This window comes from Chiloscyllium plagiosum, chromosome 2 (assembly GCF_004010195.1).
Source record: "Chiloscyllium plagiosum isolate BGI_BamShark_2017 chromosome 2, ASM401019v2, whole genome shotgun sequence".
NCBI lineage: Eukaryota > Metazoa > Chordata > Chondrichthyes > Orectolobiformes > Hemiscylliidae > Chiloscyllium > Chiloscyllium plagiosum.
Genome location: NC_057711.1, coordinates 39,013,079 through 39,033,618, shown reverse-complemented (window position 1 = coordinate 39,033,618; position 20,540 = coordinate 39,013,079). Strand labels below are relative to the sequence as shown.

Sequence of the window (20,540 nt, the reverse complement as noted above, 5' to 3'; positions counted from 1 at the left end):
CAGGAGAATCGACGTTTCGGGCATGAGCCCTTCTTCAGGAATGGGGAAAGTTTGTCCCGCAGGCTAAGATAAAAGGTAGGGAGGAGGGAATGACCTCTTTCCACCTATCACATTTCCGACGCCCCTCTCCCAAGTCCCTCCTCCCTACCTTTTATCTTAGCCTGCTGGACAAACTTTCCCCATTCCTGAAGAAGGGCTTATGCCCGAAACGTTGATTCTCCTGTTCCCTGGATGCTGCCTGACCTGCTGCGCTTTTCCAGCAACACATTTCCAGCTGTATTACAATAGGCTTTAGATAAAGAAATTTCTAAAATCTTAGGAACAAAAAGTGGCACAAACAATGGACACGTGTTTGCTGCTCTGCACCAATGCTAGTCCATTCCAGTTTTTCCTCAACTAAATACCCCCTTTTGCTCTTGACCACAACTTTTGCTCTTTCTTGTATAAGACCTTGTCTCAATTAGAAGCATCCCACTTGTCAGTCAGTCAGAGGGTCATGAGTTTAAGTCCATGGCTACAGTCTGAACACAATATATATTAAAAAAAATCAAAGCTGACACTCCAGAGCAGTCCTGATGGAGTGCTGCACTGCTGCAGCATCGTCTTTCAAGTGAGATGTTACATCAAAGCTTTGTCTGGCATCTTGATTGGCCACACAAGTGAAAAAAAAAATCACATGGCACTACTTCAAGGAGAATCAGAGTCACGAACCCTGGTGCTTTGGTTAATATTTAACTCGAGGAGAAAGTAAGGTCTGCAGATGCTGGAGATCAAAGTTGAAACTTTATTGCTGGAACAGCACAGCAGGTCAGGCAGCATCCAGGGAACAGGAGATTCGACGTTTCGGGCACAGGCCTGTGCCCGAAACGTCGAATCTCCTGTTCCCTGGATGCTGCCTGACCTGCTGTGCTGTTCCAGCAATAAAGTTAATATTTAACTCCCCAGCCTTCAGACTAGTAAGGTCACAGGCACTGGCCCCTTAAAAGCCTACTGCACCTGGTATTTTCCAGGCAGCCTCCCACCATCACCACTAAATGAACTGTCCCTGATCATTATCAATTTTGCTTAATTTTATACAATAATACAGTGACATTCCAAAAGTATTTCACAAGCCATCACACTGTGCAGAGACAGTAGCCCAACAGACAGACCATTCCCCCAGCGCAGCACCCCTTCCCCAATACATAGATACACGCACGCACGCACACACGAGCTTGCTTCCACTTGGCATGGTTATCTACAGCCATCAATATTGCCGTGTGAAACAGTGACCAACACTGGCACTACAGGCAGTCTTCAATGACAGGTCATGCTGGAACCAATTCAAAAGATCAGATGGGGTTTTCCACCTGACCAACATAGCACCACCAACAGGGGTTTAGGATGGCGAGGCCTCCATTAGGCAAAGCATCCCCAAACTGGGGAATACAGCACCAAACCCTCCCCCATACTGTTGAAAGGCAATCAGATTAAATCTGGCATCACCAGATGGCATGAATGCTTCACGGCATTAGTAAAGGACCAGTAGCAGAGAGAGGGGACATTAATTAGATGCCACATGGTAGGAGAGAGAGAGGACTGCAGATGCTGGAGTTGAGTGGACAGTACAGTGCTGGAAAAGCACAGCAGTTCAGGTAGCATCCAAGGAGCAGGAGAATCAAAATTTCGGGCATAAGGTCTTCGTCCTGATGAAGAGCTTATGCCCAAAACATTGATCATCCTGCTCCTCGGATTCTGCCTGACCTGTTTTGCTTTTCCAACACCACACTCTTCGACTCTGATGCCACATGGTACCCAGTGTTATGGCCTTCTCTAAAGATGGGAGAGAGGATATAATTCTACCCTCAGATTATGGAGCATTTTGGGATGTGCTGAGGTCTAGATACCATATAAGTACAGATTCTTCACTTTATTTCTGCATACAATTCACACATAAATCAGTTCAGCAATACACTGTTCAACTGCAGAAGCACCAAGTCCAACCTGATGTTAAGACATGAGTGCACTGGACCTTTTAAAAATCAGCAATGTTGCAGTTTTCTGTAATACTCAACATCAAATTTCAACTTTCTTTTTGCTAAGGTAGCTGTGAAGGTTACTGATTTTTGTTACCACTGACTCAAATTTAATCAGCAGCTCAGCAATGTTGAAGAGGGAGGTCCAGTCCAATGAGCTGCAAAACCCCAATTTTACTTTGATATTTAATCCAGAACGACCAAAGGAAGAATAAAAATAGGCAGAGAGATTATAGTCTCAAATTGGTGAAACGATTGTTGAATTAGGAAAAATGTGAAGTGTCCCATTGAAAAATGAGGAGCTGTTACTCAAGCTTAGGTCAAGCATCATTGGAACAATGTAGGAGGTCAAGGACAGAGGTGCCAGGCTGGGACAAAATGCTCAGAAACCTCAGTGTAACTGACAAATGAGCCTCAATATTGGCAAAGTGTGAGGTGGTGCATTTCGATTAAGGGACATAAGGAGACCACCTACTCCTTTGGAAAATACATCTAAATAGTAATCAAGGAATAGAAGTACACAATCTGTATAATGCAGGTTAACAAAATATTTCAAATCCAAATCAACCATCAATCTTGTTTCTATAGGAATAGAATTGAAAAGCATAAAGTAGTGAGAATTCAGAACCCCATTACACATAGAAGAATTGTGAAGAGTAGAGGCAAAATTGGATAATCATAAGGTGAAGGTAAAGAACATCTGGGCAGAGGAGGAGAAGGATACTGGAAGGAGGGCCTCTGTTCTGTGCTAAAGATTCGATGTTATGCTGTCTCAGCCAAGTTCACTCAATAAAATCAGTTTAAGGTCATTATGACAGAAAGTGCTTTATTTTTCAAAGGTTGAAGAGCATCTGACCATAAGCTTTGCAGAAATATTTGTACTTCCCCCATTCTTTACCTGTGCAGTTTGAATCCCAGAACATTTAGATAAAATTACCAACATATTCAGATGAATTTGAATTTAATTTTCTATTTCTTTGTGGCCATGAACGAAAATCCCATGAATTTGCTTAAAAGCAACAGGTAGCTACGTTGAAAAAATTAAATATTCAAAAACACTTCAACAGACACTGAAGGAAGGGATCTGGGAAGTGCACAGAAAGGATATACAAAAGATAAATTTTCGGAATTAGCATCAATGCTTATACAGCAACAATCAAAAGGAACAAACAAGGTTTTATAAACCTTATATTATCAGTGATAGCATTGTTAAAATGTGATTATCAACAAAACATCACATCTTCGCATAAATCGGAGAGAAATTTTGAATAATTATGCTTTAAATCCTGCAGAGACAGTGGGAAAATTCGAGCATTTGATTCTAGCCAGATCTACAGCCTCAGACAAAATTGCCTCCAATGTAATTTCAAAAGAGGAAAACTTCAGTATCTATCTCACTTCAAGCATCAGCTCTCCAACAAATTTTGAGCTTTGCAACAATGATGGAGATGGACAGAGAAGGCAAGGAGCTAAGTAAAAGGTGGCAGCAGCCCATGATAGAGCTACGGGGCTGGAAGAAAAAAAAAACCCTTTCTCCACAATTTCTTCAGTAGCTTTGAATCATTTTCATAAATGACTGGTGTTTAAGACCGAATAGAACAGGAAAGAGACACTGGGGCTAAGATGGTTCATTTTCCAGGAGCAAGTACAGAATCCATTTTTCACTATGTTAAATAATCCAACACTGCTCACATGGCTGTCAGGGATATTCTAAACCCAAAATGGTAGAATCCATGCTGACAGAATGGTAGAATACAAGAGCAGGGATGTTAAATAAGGCTCGAGTCAGATCATATTTGGAATATTATGCACAGTTTTGGGTCCCATACTAAGGATATGCTGGCTTTGGAGGGGATCCAAAGGATATTCACAACAATGATCCGGGGATGACAGGCTGGTCATATGAGGAGCAGTTGAGAATTCAAGGTCTGTACTCGATAGAGTCTAGAAGGATGAGGGGTGGATCTGATTCAAACTTATAGAATCCGGAGAGACCTAGATAAAGTGGATGTGGAGGTGGTGTTTCCACTGGTAGGTGAGACAAGGGCCCAAGGGCACACCCTCAGAGTGAAGGGATGATCCTTTAGAACTGAGATGAGGAGGATTTTCTTCAGCCAGATGGTGGTTAATCTGAAATAAATCATTGCTGCAGGGAGCTATGGAGGCCAATACATTGAATGTATTTAAGACAGAAATGGATGGGTTCTTGATTGGTAAGGGAATCAAAGGTTACGGGGAAAAGGCAAGAGAATGGGGTTGAGAAACATATTATCCGTGACTGAATGGTTTGTGCAGTCAAGATTAGAGTGGTGCTGGAAAAGCACAGTAGGTCAGGCAGCACCCAAGAAGCAGGAACAAAAAAAAATTTTTTTAAAAAAATCAACGTTTTGAGTAAAAGCCCTTCATCAGGAAATTTCCTGCTCCTTGGATGCAGCCTGACCTGCTGTGCTTTTCCAGCACCACTCTAATCTCGACTCTGATCTCCAGCATCTGCAGTACCCACTTTCGCCTGAATGGTTGGTAGAGCAGATTCATTAGGCTAAATGGTCTAATTCTGCTCCTATATCTTACAGTCCCATAGGGAGTGCAGAATAACAACAGTACTTTGTGTCAAAATATTTAACACAAAAAAAAAGCACAATGCTTACAGATTCACTAGAGCCCAGAATGTCTTGAATAATGTTTGCTGAATGTGTCCCTCACCAATACCAGGTCCACCACTGTGTCTTTGCAACAAGTTTGACTCCCCTATTATACACCTTACGTAGACAAGCCAATTTCAAATATCATCTCAAAGAAACGTCATCTCAGAAATGCCTAGAACCCTACCAGAAAAGTCAACCTGCTCACACCTCAGATTGTACCTTGAAGCAGTGATGCTTGCAAGAAGCTTTTCCGTGTGCTCAGACAACTCCACTGGAAGCAGAATTTCGACTGGCTGTAGACATAGGATCCGGCTTTCCAGCTCAGATCTGGATTTACAATCGAGAAAACAGTCATAAACCACGTCGCCAGTGTTGGGTTGGACTGCCTGTGAAATACAACAGCAGATTTCAGACATGCAACAGCCAGAATTTCAGATTAATTATTTTCTAAAAATGTAATTCGTCATATTTTGTTCTTTTTTAATACATTGACTGACCAGACAGATGGAAGTGTACCAGTGAATTTATATTTAAATAAATTTGACATTAAGATAGATTACAAGAGATGCCCCACAAGCCAAGGTACTGAACCATGATTCAAGTATTAGAACGTAAGAAATAGCAGCGGGAAATTTTACAGCTCCTGGAGCCTGCTACATTCAAATATTCATGGCTGATCTGATCTTGGGCTCAACTCCACTTTCCTGCCATTTCTATTACTGTAGATTGTTCAAGAATCTGACAGCTCTAATTTGAGATTTCCCATGAAGGGAAACAGCCTCACAATATCTACTTTGTGAAACCCTCTCAAACTCTTACCTGTTTCAATAAAATGACCTCTTATTCTTCTAAATTCCAATGACAATTAGCTACGACACACATTAAAGACTTGGATGTGGAAAGTGAACGCACCATAGCCAACTATGCAGACAACATAAAGACGTGTGTGTGCGTGCGTGTGTGTGTGTGTGTGTGTGGGGGGGGGGGGGGATGACAGTGTGTCTGCAGAGAGCGAAAGTCAGTTTAAGTGAGTGGGCAAAATCTTGGCAGATGGAACATAAATTGGAGAAATGTGAAGTTATGCACTTTGGCAGGAAGAATAGAGGCATTGAATATTATTTCAATGGAGAAAGCTACAGAACAGAGGTATTTGGGAATCCTCATCCATCAATCAAAAATAAAACTGACATCCAAGTTCGAAGGGCGAGAGAGAAAGCAAAAAGCGGATACACTATAATCCAACAACTTCCATTATTCATGCAGGAATCAGAGAAATTGAGACAGGTGCACTACCTCGCATTATAAAATAGACTCCATTCTAATTGAAAATTTATTCTGTTAATCTACAGCTATCTTAACTGGGTAGTAAATCAATAGTGTAGTTTTATATCAATTTATAGTTTAACATGTAACAATTATTTATATAGCATGAAGAGCCATATTTCTGGGGAGTGGGGGGGGAGAAGCAAAGCGCTTTGCATATTATTCCTAGAGTTACTTAAGTAAGGGCACCCAGGTGTGATTAGATGAATGGGTTTCTGGAGGTATTGGTTGAAAGGAAGAAGTTAATCTTTTTTAAAAGTACACCTTGGGAGATTTAGTGTCCACCTGAAGTTAGTCAGGTTCAATGTTTCATCCAAGTGACAGCCCTTCTGACAAAGCAGCATTTCAACCACAGAGTCCAGAAGGATAAAGAGGCAGGTTGGGATGTAAAGTGGATCACAGCAGCATGGATGGAGACTGAGGGGGAGAAAACATAATCACAGACTTGAACAGGGATCCAGGACATTCTGTTGGTTGCAGCAACAAGGCGAGACCATGATTGACAGAAAGTTTACATGAGGAACGTGGGGGTCCTTCTGGCTCATTAGCAATGCACTAAAAATCATATGGACTATGTGCAGGCAGATGGAATTATTTGAGAATGGCGTCATGGTCGCTGCAGACACGATGGGCCGAAGGGCTTGTTGTTGCGCTATACTGTTCTGTTTCTATGTTAACTGCTTGATCCACTCCATTTAGTTACCAGATTTCCTGTACCTTCGGAAACATGACCAACCTGCCAAGTACATGGTGGATACCTGATTTCATTAATATAATGATGGGTTGCAACTCTCAAGAGTGATACACAAAACACATTACCACAAAGATTGCAGCAAGCACACACAGATTGGGTTTAAGTTGTGTTGTGTAATATTTATTTTTACCTGTCATCTTCCATTGCCATTATGATAAGTTAATATAAACCCCATATGGTCTATTCTGAATTTTAGAAGGAAGAACAGCTCACATTTAGGGATACAGAAGAGCTATGGATTTATTCTACAATGTTATATTTTGTTGATAATCACATCTTAACAGCAATACCACTGATATGACAAGCTGTATATCTTTTCTGTGCACTTGCCAGATTCTACCTCAGTGTGTCATAGTGTTTTTGAATATTTAATTCTTTCAATGCTGCTTTAAAAGCAATCATGGGATTTTCATTCATAACCACAAAGAAATAGAAAAATAAATCAAAATTCATCTGAATGTTCTGATAATTCATCCACTTGTTGATATAGAGTTCTGTGATTTAAACTGCACAGTTAAAAAGGGGGAATACAAATATTTCTGCAAGGATTATTGTCAAATGCTCCCCAATATTTGGAGAAAAAAAAACTCTTTTTGTTATAATGACACTGAACTGATTGATTTTATTGTGAGGGCTCATCTAAGACAGCGTTGCATTGAATCTTTAGCACAAAACAGAGACAGCCCTCCTCCAAGTCTACTTCTCCTCTTTTGTCTCGTTATCACAGTATCTGTCCCTGTGCACCAAATGGCCTGGCAGAGTAATTACAATGCAAGCTGCAAGTACACTCCAAAGTACAGCATTGAAGTGGAGAACTGTATTGTTGATGGCTCAGAGATATACCAGGAGCATGTAATGAGACTGGTGAGGACACAATGCCTATAACTGAAGCAACATGAGGTAGTAACATGCAAATGCATGCAAATAGATCTCTTGCTGCTCATTAGTGAAAAAATCCAGATTTTTCTCTCCTCGATGTCAAGAATCTCATTTTTCCAATATTGCCGCATTTTCCCAACTGACTTGTCATTGTGTACATCATGCAGGAGCTGGAAAAATACAGTCCCAAGAGATGGTCAGGAATGGACACATTTTGTATCACTGTGTCACAACTAAACACACTCACTACAATAAAACAAAGAGATAAACAAATTATCATAGGAGACAAGAGGATTGAAATTGTGATCGGAATGAAAAGAGTATTTCAGCACCTTTGTTTGAACATCTTATATTAATTTAACCATTAGCCATTTACTTTGTTTGAGTTAAAGACTTTGCTAATCTAAAAGACAGAGAATTCCATAGGGATGTCTACAATGTTCTGTTACTGCTAACATGCAGTTGCAATTACTGAATAAATTGTTTGAATTAAAATGCATCAGCCCTGATCTAACACCTAATGGAATCTACCATTATTTAAAGCACACCGCAGAAAATGCTGGAGAAACTCAGCAGGTCTGGCAGCATCTATGGAAAGAGCAACAGAGTTAATGTTTCCAGTCTCGTGTGGCATTGTTTAGATTTTTTACAATTTGTGCACAGTAACTTGGTGAAAATGTCAGCTGATATCATGGACCAGATTTTATAATCAAAATTGCAGTGAGGTTTTATTTATGGGTAGTGATGCAGGTGTTCCATTTAAAAACAAAGGACAAACATACAATCACGAGAAGTGAGAAGAACTTGAGTGAACATGGCAACGGTATATCGCCTTAACCCATCAGACCGAAGGATTGAGAAAGAATGAGTAGGAATAAAGGGTAAATTTAAAGAGGTAAATTTAATACAAAAGCTGGCACGGAAAGAGAAGTCAATTGCGAGATAGGAGTCAAAGGAAAAGTGAAAAAAAAATTAATGTGGCATTTTAAGATCTCCAACTACAAATAATGCATAAAAGGAATGAATCGCTTATTGATAATAGTTTATTTTCAAAGCTAGAAAGAAGGATTAGAAAACAATAATTTGTTAAGAGTGCCATGCCTCGAGGAATTCCCTGGTTGTTCTCGGTTTGGCTTGTCCTATAATAGCAGTGTTACTACTATTATAGGACACTACTATTATAGGACAAGCCAAACAGAGAACAGCCAGGGAATTCCTAGAGGCATGGCACTCATCCACAGATTCAGTCAATAAGCACATCGACCTGGACCCAATATACCGACCACTGCAACGGACAGCTGGAACTGACAACCGCAAGCGGCAGATTCAAACCACCATAAATGCCGGAAGAAACATCATAGAAGTGCTTCACAGGAGGCTCCCAAGCCCTGAGGATGCCACCTAGACAGGGGACGAAACATCTGCAACACAAATTCCCAGCTCGGCGAACAGAACCACAACAACGAGCACCCGAGCTACAAATCTTCTCACAAGCTTTGAGCTTTGAGATATTTGCACATAACTGCATGTTTGTCCTTTGTTTTTTAAATGGACCATCTACATCACCTACTCATAAATAAAGATGAGTGCCACAAACCCCACCATTATTTTGACAATAAAATCTGATCCATGATCCCAGCTATGTCTCCCAAAATTCAGAACCAGAAACTAGAACTTTGCTGCTCAAGTCAGTTTGCAAATAAACAATATTTTTTTCATTACTACAGTTACCATCTGAAACCATGCGATTTTAAACTATGTCTTAAAACTCCATTCAATATTAAAACAAATATTTTAAAACTTGAAAGACCTTAGCACAGTGAACAATTTAGATACAAATAAATATTTTTTGACAAAGGAGTTTGGTACATAAAAAACAAAGTTTTACAAGAATTCTCTGTCTCTGACAACATCTCTAGAGAGAAACAAAGTTGACAGGTCAGGTCTGTGATCCATCACCAGAACTCATGAAATCTTAACTCTGTTTCACTCGCCACATGCCGCCAGATCCAATAACATTGCCAGAATTTTCTGTTTTCATTGCAGATCTCCAACAGTGTTATTTTGCTGCTGTATGAGGGAGCTATGTTTCCTGGCTGTCCAAGTTAACACAACGGATAAAGCTGACATCTTTAAAATAATACTCGAAACAACTGAACAATTGTTGCTACCCATCATAAAATGCCACAGCACGTTTGTCACAACAATAGGTGCATCAAGTAAGTGACCTCCTTAACTGCAGGTGTCTGGCTGTTCTAACCATTGAATGGATAAACTGGATCAGGCACTGTTGCCTTTTGCTGCCATCTAGTGACTACATAACATTTTGCCAGAAACTTATTCAAAACAGAAAGCATCAGGTCGGTCCTTGATTTTTACTGATGTCCTCAGGAAAACATTTTGTTGGCAAAGCTGTGCTTATTGTCCATTCCTGCCTTGAACTGGTTATTATGGACACATTTTGAAGGCCAGGTTTTTCTGCTCAATTTGACACCATGAAGTCTTCATTTTGATAAGTTGCAAAAATAAAATTCCAGTGTGAATTGTAATAGTTTATTAGCAATGAGAAGTTCTAGAGGGGAAACTGGTCAACAAGTTAACATTAGGTTATGTTCAAACTCAGCCATGCAGAATCAGTTGCTATGTTTCTAACATAAGAGTGGCTACATTCCCAAAGTACTTCACTAACTGTAAAGTGATTTGGGTCACCTTGAAACCATGAAATAAATGATAATGAGAGTCTTTTTGCTTTCAGGTTCAGAGAACAATTCAGCAGTGACAGTAATGGTTCAACATAATGAAACTTAACAGTTTTATAAATTGCGGGCAAGAAAACAACTGTCAAAGGAAGACTGGAGACAACTGCCCATGATGTAGCCATGAAAGAAGTAGTACTGCCTGGGAAAATGGAATTGTTTCTATATGGTAACTGAACTTTGAACAAGTGAATGGCTCATTATATTCAAACTTAAACTTAAGACCCAAAAATACAACTTGAGTTACAAGTTGTTATTTTGACATGTCTTACACACAGGGTCCCAGAGCAAAATTAAATCCATTATTATATCAAGGTAATCAATTTACACCAATGTCATAAAAACATATGGATCAAGAGGTCAGCCAAGATTCACCTTTTATTTATCTGGTGGATATTTATAAATTCATAAAATCACAGATGCCTATGAGCACAGCTGATGGCCATTTGACCCATTATGTCCATTCTGGCCCTCCTAAGGAGCAATTGGCATACTGCTCCTCTATCACCTTTTCCCATATCCCTGCAAGTTCCTCTTCAGCTATTTAAAGAGAGTGTAAAATATGTGGAAAGATTTATGCCCCAGAAGGAGACGACCACTCTGCCCATCATGGCTGTGTTAGCAGATGTTATGGACCAGGCCAGACCCCCTCAAAACATTCCATGAAAATGGCCCGGACCCTAACTTTGCTAGTTGTTTGAGCGGGTGTATAGTGGCTATTCCAGGAGTGATGCAGCTGGCCCAACAGTTTGAAAAAAAACCAGAATTTATTTGCAAGATTACCGAATGAAACACAAGCAAAAGAGAACCGAATATAGAATAACTTAACCTATCCAAAAACCTAACAGATTATCCCAACTTTATAATGTTTTTCCAAATTCTTTGAACAATCTTTGGGAAAGTAAGGTAAAATCAAACACAGGATCTTACAGGAGAGATGTCAGAGAGATTCAGCATAGAACACCCTCCTCCACGTAGCTGTTTCTTTGACCTCAAAACTGGCCGACTGCTCTGAACAACCAGACTATTAAAAACCAAACCAGAGTAAATCTGAGCTGGGAGAACTGGCCACTCCCCTTCCATTGTACAAGTGCTTTTGTTTTTAAACTTAAAAGCTTCCTCAAGTAGATCAAGCCAGACATTTCAGATCCGGTGTCTCGTAAAACACTTTTGAGAAAAGCCAAGGACAACACAACCTTGTTAAAGGAGCAGCATCATCACAAGAAAAAAAAACCCTCATCCCATTTCCCAGCACTAGGTTCGTATCCTTGGGAGGTTATGAGACTTCTGGTGCACATCCAGACACCTTTTAAATCTTCATTGTGAAAGAAAGAAATCTTACCACAAGTCCAATCTGAACACTTTGCTTCGCATGATCTTTTCTCTTCTGCAGCTGTTCACAGATACACATCAGATAGTTGTTGGGAAGCTCACTAGGCACATCTCCAACTTCAACTGAGTCACTGTCCAGGTTCAGCAGTGGGTTAATATGTAGCAGTCATTAAGGACAATAGAGCAAATTTGCATTTAATTAAGTATATATCTGCCATTCCACTTAAACTGTCACCAAATCCGGTTCAAAAATCACAAATGTTAATTCAATTCCACTTTGCAGTCCTGTTATCAGACAATACTATATATTTAGATTTCTCAGATGTACAATTATTTGTAGCACAGAAATAGGTCATCTTAAGACCATAAGTCCATAGGAAATAGAAACATAAGATAACATTTGGCCCCTTGAGCCTGCTCTACTAATCAATAAGATCCTGGCTGATTTGACATTCTTCACATCCACATTCCTGCCCTTACCCCTAACTAATCAGGAATCTATCTATCTTGGCATCACCGCTCTCTATGGCAAGGAGTTCCAAATACTCACAGCTCAAGAGAAGAAATTTCTCTTCAGCTCAGTCTTAAATTGGCATCTTTTTATTCTGAGGGAACTCACACCCCCCTAGCCCTAGACTCCAATGGGGGAAAACATCCTCAGCAAAGACCTTGTCAAGCCCCTCATAAATCCAAAATGCTTCAATGAGATCACCTCTCATTCAACTAAATTCCAATGAGTACAGTCTCAATCTGTTTAACCTTAGTTCGTAAGACAATCCCTCCATATCTAGGATTATCCTAGTGAACGTCTTTGAACTGCCTCCAATGAAATAATATCTTTCCTTATATAAGGGGACCAAAGATACTCTCAGTACTCCAAATATGGTCTCAGCAGCACCTTGGACAGTTGCAGTAAGGCTTCCATACTCTTATAGTCCAAACCTCTTGAAGTAAGAGCCAACATTCCATGAGCCTTCCTGATTTCCTGCTGCATTTGTGCGATAGCTTTCTGTGTTTTGCGCACGAGCAACCCCATGTCCCTTTGTCATGCAGATTTTAGCTGTTTTTCTTCATTTAAATACTGTTCTTTTGTTCTCCCAATCAAAATGTGCAACTTCCATTAGCCAACTTTTTGTCCATTTTTGTAACCTATTTCTGTAAACTGTATCCTTCTCACAACTTGCCTTTCTATATATTTTGTGTCATCTGCAAATTTGACTGCAGTACATTTACTTCCTTCCTCCAAGTCATTAACATATATTGTAAACAGTTGCAATCCCAGCACCAACTCTGTGGAACTGCATTCGTCACAGGTAATCAACCTGAAAAATAAAACCCTTTATCCACACTCACTGTTTCCTGTCCATTAGCTAATCCTCTATTCATGCCTGTAGACTACCTCCAACATTATGGGCTCTTATGATGTAACTTTCAATAGGTAGCTTGTCAAATACCTTCTGGAAATCCAAATACAGCATCTCTACTGGTTGCCCTCTATCCACTCTGGTCGAGACTTCCTCAAAAAAACTCTTAATATGGTGAATGAACCATGTAGGTTAATGAACCATGTAGGTTAATACGACAATCTAATAACTCCATACTTACTTTTACTGATATCACTCTTTCATGTTCAGATTACAAGGAGTCATATTCCAAACATCAGGTCACCAAACCTCTGGTCAAATTGCTTTCAAGTAATATCATTACACTATCACATCATATAACAAGACATTGACTCCAACTAATGTTTTTGTTTCTAGGAAAAAGATAACAAAGAATAGAAAGAAATCTTTAATAGTGAAATTGGTTTGACTGACAGACATGGAAATAATGTTCCCACTCATGGGCAAGATCAGAAACTAGCTTAGAAGTGCAAGATAATCACTGTCAAAAATAAAATTTGGCAAAATATTTCAACTTCTATCACCTGATTTTAATGCCTGTGATCTTTCATGAATATAGTTTTAAAAATAAAGGAAAAGAATGCTAATTTAAAATGGCTAATATTGGTTAAGCCAAACTCACGAAACTAAAGATAAACAAAACTAGCCACCAGGATACATGAACACCAACTAGCCACAAAAAGACATACCCTCTCTCACTAGTATCCTTACATACAGATGAGGAAGGACACCATTTCGACTGGGACAACACATCCATCCTAGGACAAGCCAAACAAAGACACGCACAAGAATTCCTAGAAGCATGGCATTCCAACCGGAACTCTATCAACAAACACACTGAAGTTAGACCCTATCTCCCATCCCCTGAGAAAAGGAACAGGAAGTGACTTCCCCACAGCAAATATCATCACAGGAAATGACATCACCAACCCAAAGAAACCCAAACATATAAATAGAAAGCAGGGATTTTCAGCATTGCTTCGCCTGAGGCCCACTGAAGATGTTACCTAGCAGGGGTAACAAAACATCTGGAAATGAACCTTCCAGCTCAGCGAGCAAACCTACGTCCAAAGATAAACAAAAACAGTCCAAGCTGAAATTAACATTTTATCAAAAGATACCAAGATGTGGTCAGGAATGAAGAAAACCTCATCTCCTATTTTTGATTTACACCTTTCCAGAGGTTCCACATATTGAGATGAAAGTCACCTATTCAAAAAAATAAGGGAACCAGATGTGGCAATACACAAGTTAACTATATTTGAGGAAGACAGTTTTCGGGCAGAACACAGAAGGAAAATGGATTTTTAAGACCGAATTAAAAGAGTCTCTATCTCTCTCTCTCTGTTTCACTCAGCATCTCAAAAGCAACAGTCAGTCACAAAGGAGACTCATCTTTTCACTGAGAAATCAAGAATATTTACAGATTTCAGCTGCTGAGGATACATCACATCCAGTAAATAACTATGGGTTCAGGTTAAGATTTAACACCTTAAGAACTCTTAATGATTTGCTTTTTAAAAAAATATACTTTATTGGATCTTCCTTTGTACCAGATAATATCTTCAGTTTAAGCTTTAAATCTGTGTTTGCATGCATGCTTGATGTCACATTTTATTATTTTTCTTGAGGATAATAGGTAACAAAAGTCCCCTTTCTTTCACTCAAGAAAACCTTGATAACTGAAGCTTTCATTTTGATCTAGAGAACTAGGTTTTAATTAAAATGCTTATTAATTAAAATAATTTAGCTACATGCTAAAGTGAGAAAACAAAAATTTAGATGTGACTGACGAAGAGTGGTTAATAAAAATAGGTGGAGCGAGCAGGGCAATTTGCCCCTTCTCATCTGGTTGTAACATCACTGGTGAATCCAATAAGCAACTCAGAAGCACTACTCCAACTAAAGAGTTGGCAAGAATGTAGAATTCGCTACGACTGGAAGTAATTGAGACAATTACACATATGACTTTCAGAACAAACTAGAAAAAAAAGCATGTGGAAGGACTAAGAAATATCGATGGCATTAGTTGAAAATGCTTGGGAGAAAGGTCATGTGGAGCAGAACACTGGGGTAGATCTATAGACTGAATGGCCTGTTTTTGTGCTATAAAATCCTACGTAACTATACAACCCGCATCATTAAGCAGCAAGTTTTACTGTCACTGAGGATCACATCTATACCTTGAATGCAGCATGGCATCATGTTATCACTAAAAGAAACTATTAAATGTAGAAAATTCATAAATAAGAAAATCAATGCAAGCATTTCTCACTTTATGCTTATTATTGTTTACAAAATCAGAAGAAATAATGTTAGGGCTTAAGTTACATAACTTTACACTGCTTTTTAATATCCTGTAGACTTGGGACTCCATTTCTCTGTTAGCAGTCGGCAACGCCAACATACACTGTTCCCATGAAATCCCAACCAGGACCACCTCCTGAACACAAGCAAAATCCCCTAAAAATCTAAAATTCTTAGGCTTGTGTGTGGGAATCTGCAACACAGCTGTCAGGTACATTAACCCTGCCAAATTGGGATCATTCTGGACAACAGAACAATTCTGCTCACAGAATAAATCTATATGAGCTTAAAACCCTATGAGGGGGCCTTCTTGTAGCACTGAGGTAGTATCCCTACTGCTGCACTGAGAGGCCCACCTGCTCCAAAAGGTACATAATAAGATCACTAAATAGGTAGATTAGAAACAAAACTCTTCTTTTTTACTTAAAACCCTATGAGGAGTGCTTGTGATGCAGTGGTAGTATCCCAACCTCTAAACCAGCAGGCCTGGGTTCAAGTCCCACCTGCTGCAGTGGTGCATAATAATGTCTCTGAACAGGTTGATTAGAAAATATCTGAAAATCCTGAGACCATCCGTGCACTTCCCTGTTCACACCATGAGGTGGTGCAATGGAGAAGCGAACAGAGTTCAAAGAGATAATGGAGCTGAAAGGATATCTTCTCCAATGAGTGTAGACTTGGTGTAGAGAGCAGTCAGCTTGCGAGTGAACAGATTGCCTTTGTTCTCTCCAACAGCTTTAAGAGCTGCAGTCTCAGTCTGTTTCACCACTCCCACCTGAAACAGATACATACACAGTAATGTGCTTCAGATTCAATGCAATATTAAAGGAAATGCATGGTCAATAACATCGCATGTTGCTGTTAAATAGTGGATGGAAATACTGCAATTCCTCAAAAACAAATTCACTCAGATTTACTATTTGCTAACGGAAGAAATACTCGAGTTCATTGGTTTTAAATTAATTTACAGGGTAACACAATGTATATTTATATATATAACTGCATATTTCAGCACAACTTGCATTAACTCAAAGAACACTTTACACATTTTTGAGATGTAAAATTTGCTTGGTAGTATAGAACTTGCATATTAAAAAACATTAGCTACGACCAAATGGAATTATTCTGCCACTAGCTGTCATCCATTACACAAAAGATAAAACACTTATTCTCTTGCAGTAAAAAAATGCCTTCAAAAGCACTTTACACAAAAAAAAAGAAAAAAAAAGTCAAGTTGAGTACAGGAGGGAAAAGAGCAAATGGAGAGAATTGGGATGTTAGGCCACAAGGATAGTTCAAGAGAATGTTTTGGTAAGTCAGCACTCCAGTGCAGTTCTGAGGAGTGTTACATGGCTAGCACTGCCATCTTCTGGATGAGATATTAAAGTTAGGTTCTTGAGCTAGATGCTCAAAAATCCCACAGAATTATTTCAAAAGAAGGGGTGTCCCGGCCAGTGGATCAATCAATTAAGATCACATAAACAAATGACCGTCATTATCAGGTTATCATTTACAGGAATAAGTCAGTCACATTGCTTCCTACGTTAAAGCAGCGACTGCACTTCAAATGTACTTCAGTGACTGCAATGCAACTCGGTCATGAAAGGTGCTATACAAAGGCAAGTCTGTCCTTCTTTCAAAAATAAGTGAGAAACAGCCAAATGGAGATATGATTACAGTTTCAATGGCAGTAGGGTGGAAAGTTATAAAGGTAGGGCAAAGTTGTGGAATCGGAACAAAGTGTTCTTGATTATGAAATGAGCAAGTGTCAGGCAAGAGCAGTGCCTCGACTTGGAACAGGAAATTGAGCTCAGGACCAAGCTGCATACATAAGACAGCAGACCATGAGGCTCTTAGGTGCTAGGTAAAAGTAGAGAGATGTTAACAAGGATCAAAGATTGGCTTTAACAGATATCATCATCATTCTTCCCCTTCACCCTTTCTGTGAAAGGCCTCATAGATATCAATCGAGAATTCATTTTCTGGGGAGGGTTTTGGAAGAGACACATCATTCCTTCACCCACATACATATCTCACCCTCCTGATGGTCTCCATTTAAGTTATCTGTCCAGAGTTACTGCAGAGAATGACACTGAAAGTGTTCCATTGTGTCATCTCAATGAATTGTAAAACTGACATCAAAGCTTACTAAATTTGAAAATGGAAAATGTTAAATGGAATCCTAGAGAATTCCACACGACAAAGAGCAGTAAGAAAATCTACATTCCTCCCACATCTTCACCCTCCCAGCAGCAAGTTATAACATATTGCTAATCGCCATTACTTTGAGTTTCCAAGAATAGTAAGTGTATGGAAAAAAAACAAGCAAAAATTTAACCAATTATTCTTCAACCTTTTAAGAGAAGGGAAACAGTCAGAACTCAGAACTCAGCAAGCATACCTTATATCCTTTTGCGACTAGCCGACGGACATGAACAAATAGACGGTGAACTGGTATGCTGGCAGTCATGAAGTTATGGTCAGGGTGACAGTAAATATTCAGCTCTCGAGCTGCAGTCTGAAAACATATGCACGAAGTCACTGTGTTAATAAATCCTGAAAACTGGACACAAAGTAACAGATGTGAAACAACTTGTCAAGGGGGGAAAATTTGGGAGAAGAATTTGGAGGCATTTAAAGGGAATATGGGAGAGGGATGTAACTGGTTTTGTGACCACACTGACTGTCCCAAACTCGCACTTTTCTTTCATGCAAGACAGTTCCAGCACCTATTAGCATACCAGATACAGGAACGAAAATAACACCTTTCAACCAATACATCATTTCTTTTTACTCAACTGCAGATGTGAGCATCCCTGGCAAGGCCAGCATTTATCATCCATCTCCAATTTGAGAAGGTTGTGGTAAGCCGTCTCCTTGAACCATTGCAGTTGTTGTGGTGCAGGCATTCAGGAGATCCCAGCACAGTACATTATTCCCTCTTTCTCCACAGACCCTTTGATCCTTTTAGCCCTAAGAACTAAGTAACTCCTTCTTGAAAACATTCAATTTCTTGGTCTTAAGACTTTCTTGACAATTCACAAGGAAAATGTGAATTGCTTGGACATCACAATATTTAATTTGGCACAAATAGGTCTAAGCTAGTAAAAAGCCCCCTTTTTTTAAAAAAAAAGTGACACACGCTTACACAAAAAAAATCCTAAATGCACCTACTGCAGATTAGTGAGGTCAAAACTAATACATATCCACTTCATTTGTGCAAAGCTGAAAGATTTTAAACAGTCAGTTGCTATCCTCTTCACTGCATTTCAGATTTAAAATTTAACAATTAACAGTGTTGATTGTAAGTGTCCACTAAACTTTTCCTCAATTATAGCTCCTGAACATAGGCAACCTTAAGCTTGAGATTCCACATTAATTTCAGGAATTTTAGGTATTCCTAACTTCCAGTTGGATAAGCATTCTCGAAAACTTGAAAACTGTCCTTTCACCCATACAGCCTCTCTCCTAACACGTAACTTGCAGCCTCTCCTCCTCCACTGCGTTTGAGAATCTTTCTTCTCCCCACATACACTGTACAGATTCTTTCCTCCCCCTCTCTGCCTTCACAGCTCTTTCTTCCACCTCTCGTTTCCTTGGAGCTCTTGCTTCCTTGGAGCTTCTCTCTCACCTGGCAGATGCTTTAAACCCTCCCAAATAAGACTGAACTGACTCAACAGGTGACTCTCTGGTTTTTCCCCCCACGCCCCGATCACACACACAAAAGGCATCCCCTGGTCTTAGCTTTCCTGCCTCAACAGCACCTAGTAACTCACTCACTTATTTTCCTTTCCTTTTCACTTGCCGTGTTTCTGGGTTCAGTGTTTGCTGGTGATGTGTGCACAATGTGCTTAGCAATACCCAGTGCAAGGGAGAACCAGCCTGTGATTGAAGATAAAGCTCCTGAGACTCTATCCATTCTATGATGGAGTGACTTTTCCCTAATGGTCTGCTCCACGATTGAATTTTCCCAGGCATTTTGGAAACTTCAGTGACAAGTCAATGTGCCATCCCACGTATTTGAATCGCTGGTTACAAGTCCAAACAGTGTGCAACTCGAAGGGGTCTTGCAGGTGGAGCCCACATGTTTGCTCCCCTTTTCACAGAAGTTCTTTCCACATTCACAGATTTAGTTAAGTGCAGCTACATGAGTTAGCTCCCCATATTTGTCAGAGAAAGACCAACTTTATTTCACATCTTGTTGGTTTCCAAACATTTACTCAACAAGAATTAATTATTCCTCTGATTTGCCTATAAAAAGATTTGTTCTCATTCTAATCAGGAGTGAACCATTCTCAACATAGTCAAGAAATTGATTTATGATAGTGCATGTGTGTTCTATGTCTAGTCACCATGGCTAATTTATTTGCTAAAGCAGATGCAGACAGGCACATTTGACACATTCTAAGTAAGCAAATAACAGAGCATATATTTATGGTATAAAGTGCATTGCTCATAGAGTGGAAATACTTCACTTCAAATTGCACTGACATTTGAACTTTGCCAAAATGGAGACAGTAGGGCATCTTCCAAAATGCAACACTCTTGTACCTGTGGCAAAATAAATCATAGCTCTGTGTCTTTCTCAGCCTCCAACAGCCTTTGAAACTATCATCCAACAGTGACTCTCCATGGTCATTTTAGATTTGCCGAGAATTGGAAACAACCTTTCCATATCTACCCTCTTAACATTCCTCAGGGTCTGATATGTTTCAATCAAGGCTCCACTTACTCTTCTAAACTCCAGAGGATACAAGCCTATCCTGTCCAACTTTCCCTTATAGCATAAACCACCCATTCCAGTTGTTAGTCTCGTAAAACATCTCTGATCTGCTTCCAACATACTTTCATTCTTCACAAAAGTATCAGTACTGTATGCAATACTTCAAATATAGTCTCACCAGAGTCAGTATAACTAAAGCAGAACTTCCTTACTTTTGTATTCAATTTTCCTCACAATAAACAAAACCATTGTATTAGCATTCCTCAATACTTGCTACACCTGCATACTCATCTTTTATAAATCATGCATTAGGATGCTCAGATCCCCAGGCATCTCAGAGCTCTACAAACTCTTAGTATTTAGATAATAAGCTATTATTTCGTTCTTCCAGCCAAAATGAACA

At 39.5% G+C, this 20,540-nt stretch overlaps 1 protein-coding gene across 3 annotated transcripts in view; it reads right to left on the bottom strand.

The window, feature by feature from the left end:
* The window catches only part of msh3 (mutS homolog 3 (E. coli)), a 281,339-nt gene that overhangs the window by 235,313 nt on the left and 25,486 nt on the right, over positions 1-20,540 (bottom strand). For 2 of the 3 annotated variants that reach the window (XM_043708210.1, XM_043708223.1), the window contains exons 5-8: positions 17,816-17,932; positions 16,072-16,189; positions 11,715-11,863; positions 4,868-5,046 (exon numbers count right to left, since the gene is read on the bottom strand). In XM_043708210.1, the coding sequence (XP_043564145.1) occupies positions 4,868-5,046; positions 11,715-11,863; positions 16,072-16,189; positions 17,816-17,932 (563 nt within the window). The remainder of the gene's footprint in view (positions 1-4,867; positions 5,047-11,714; positions 11,864-16,071; positions 16,190-17,815; positions 17,933-20,540) is intronic. The other variant, XM_043708215.1, reaches the window with a different exon arrangement.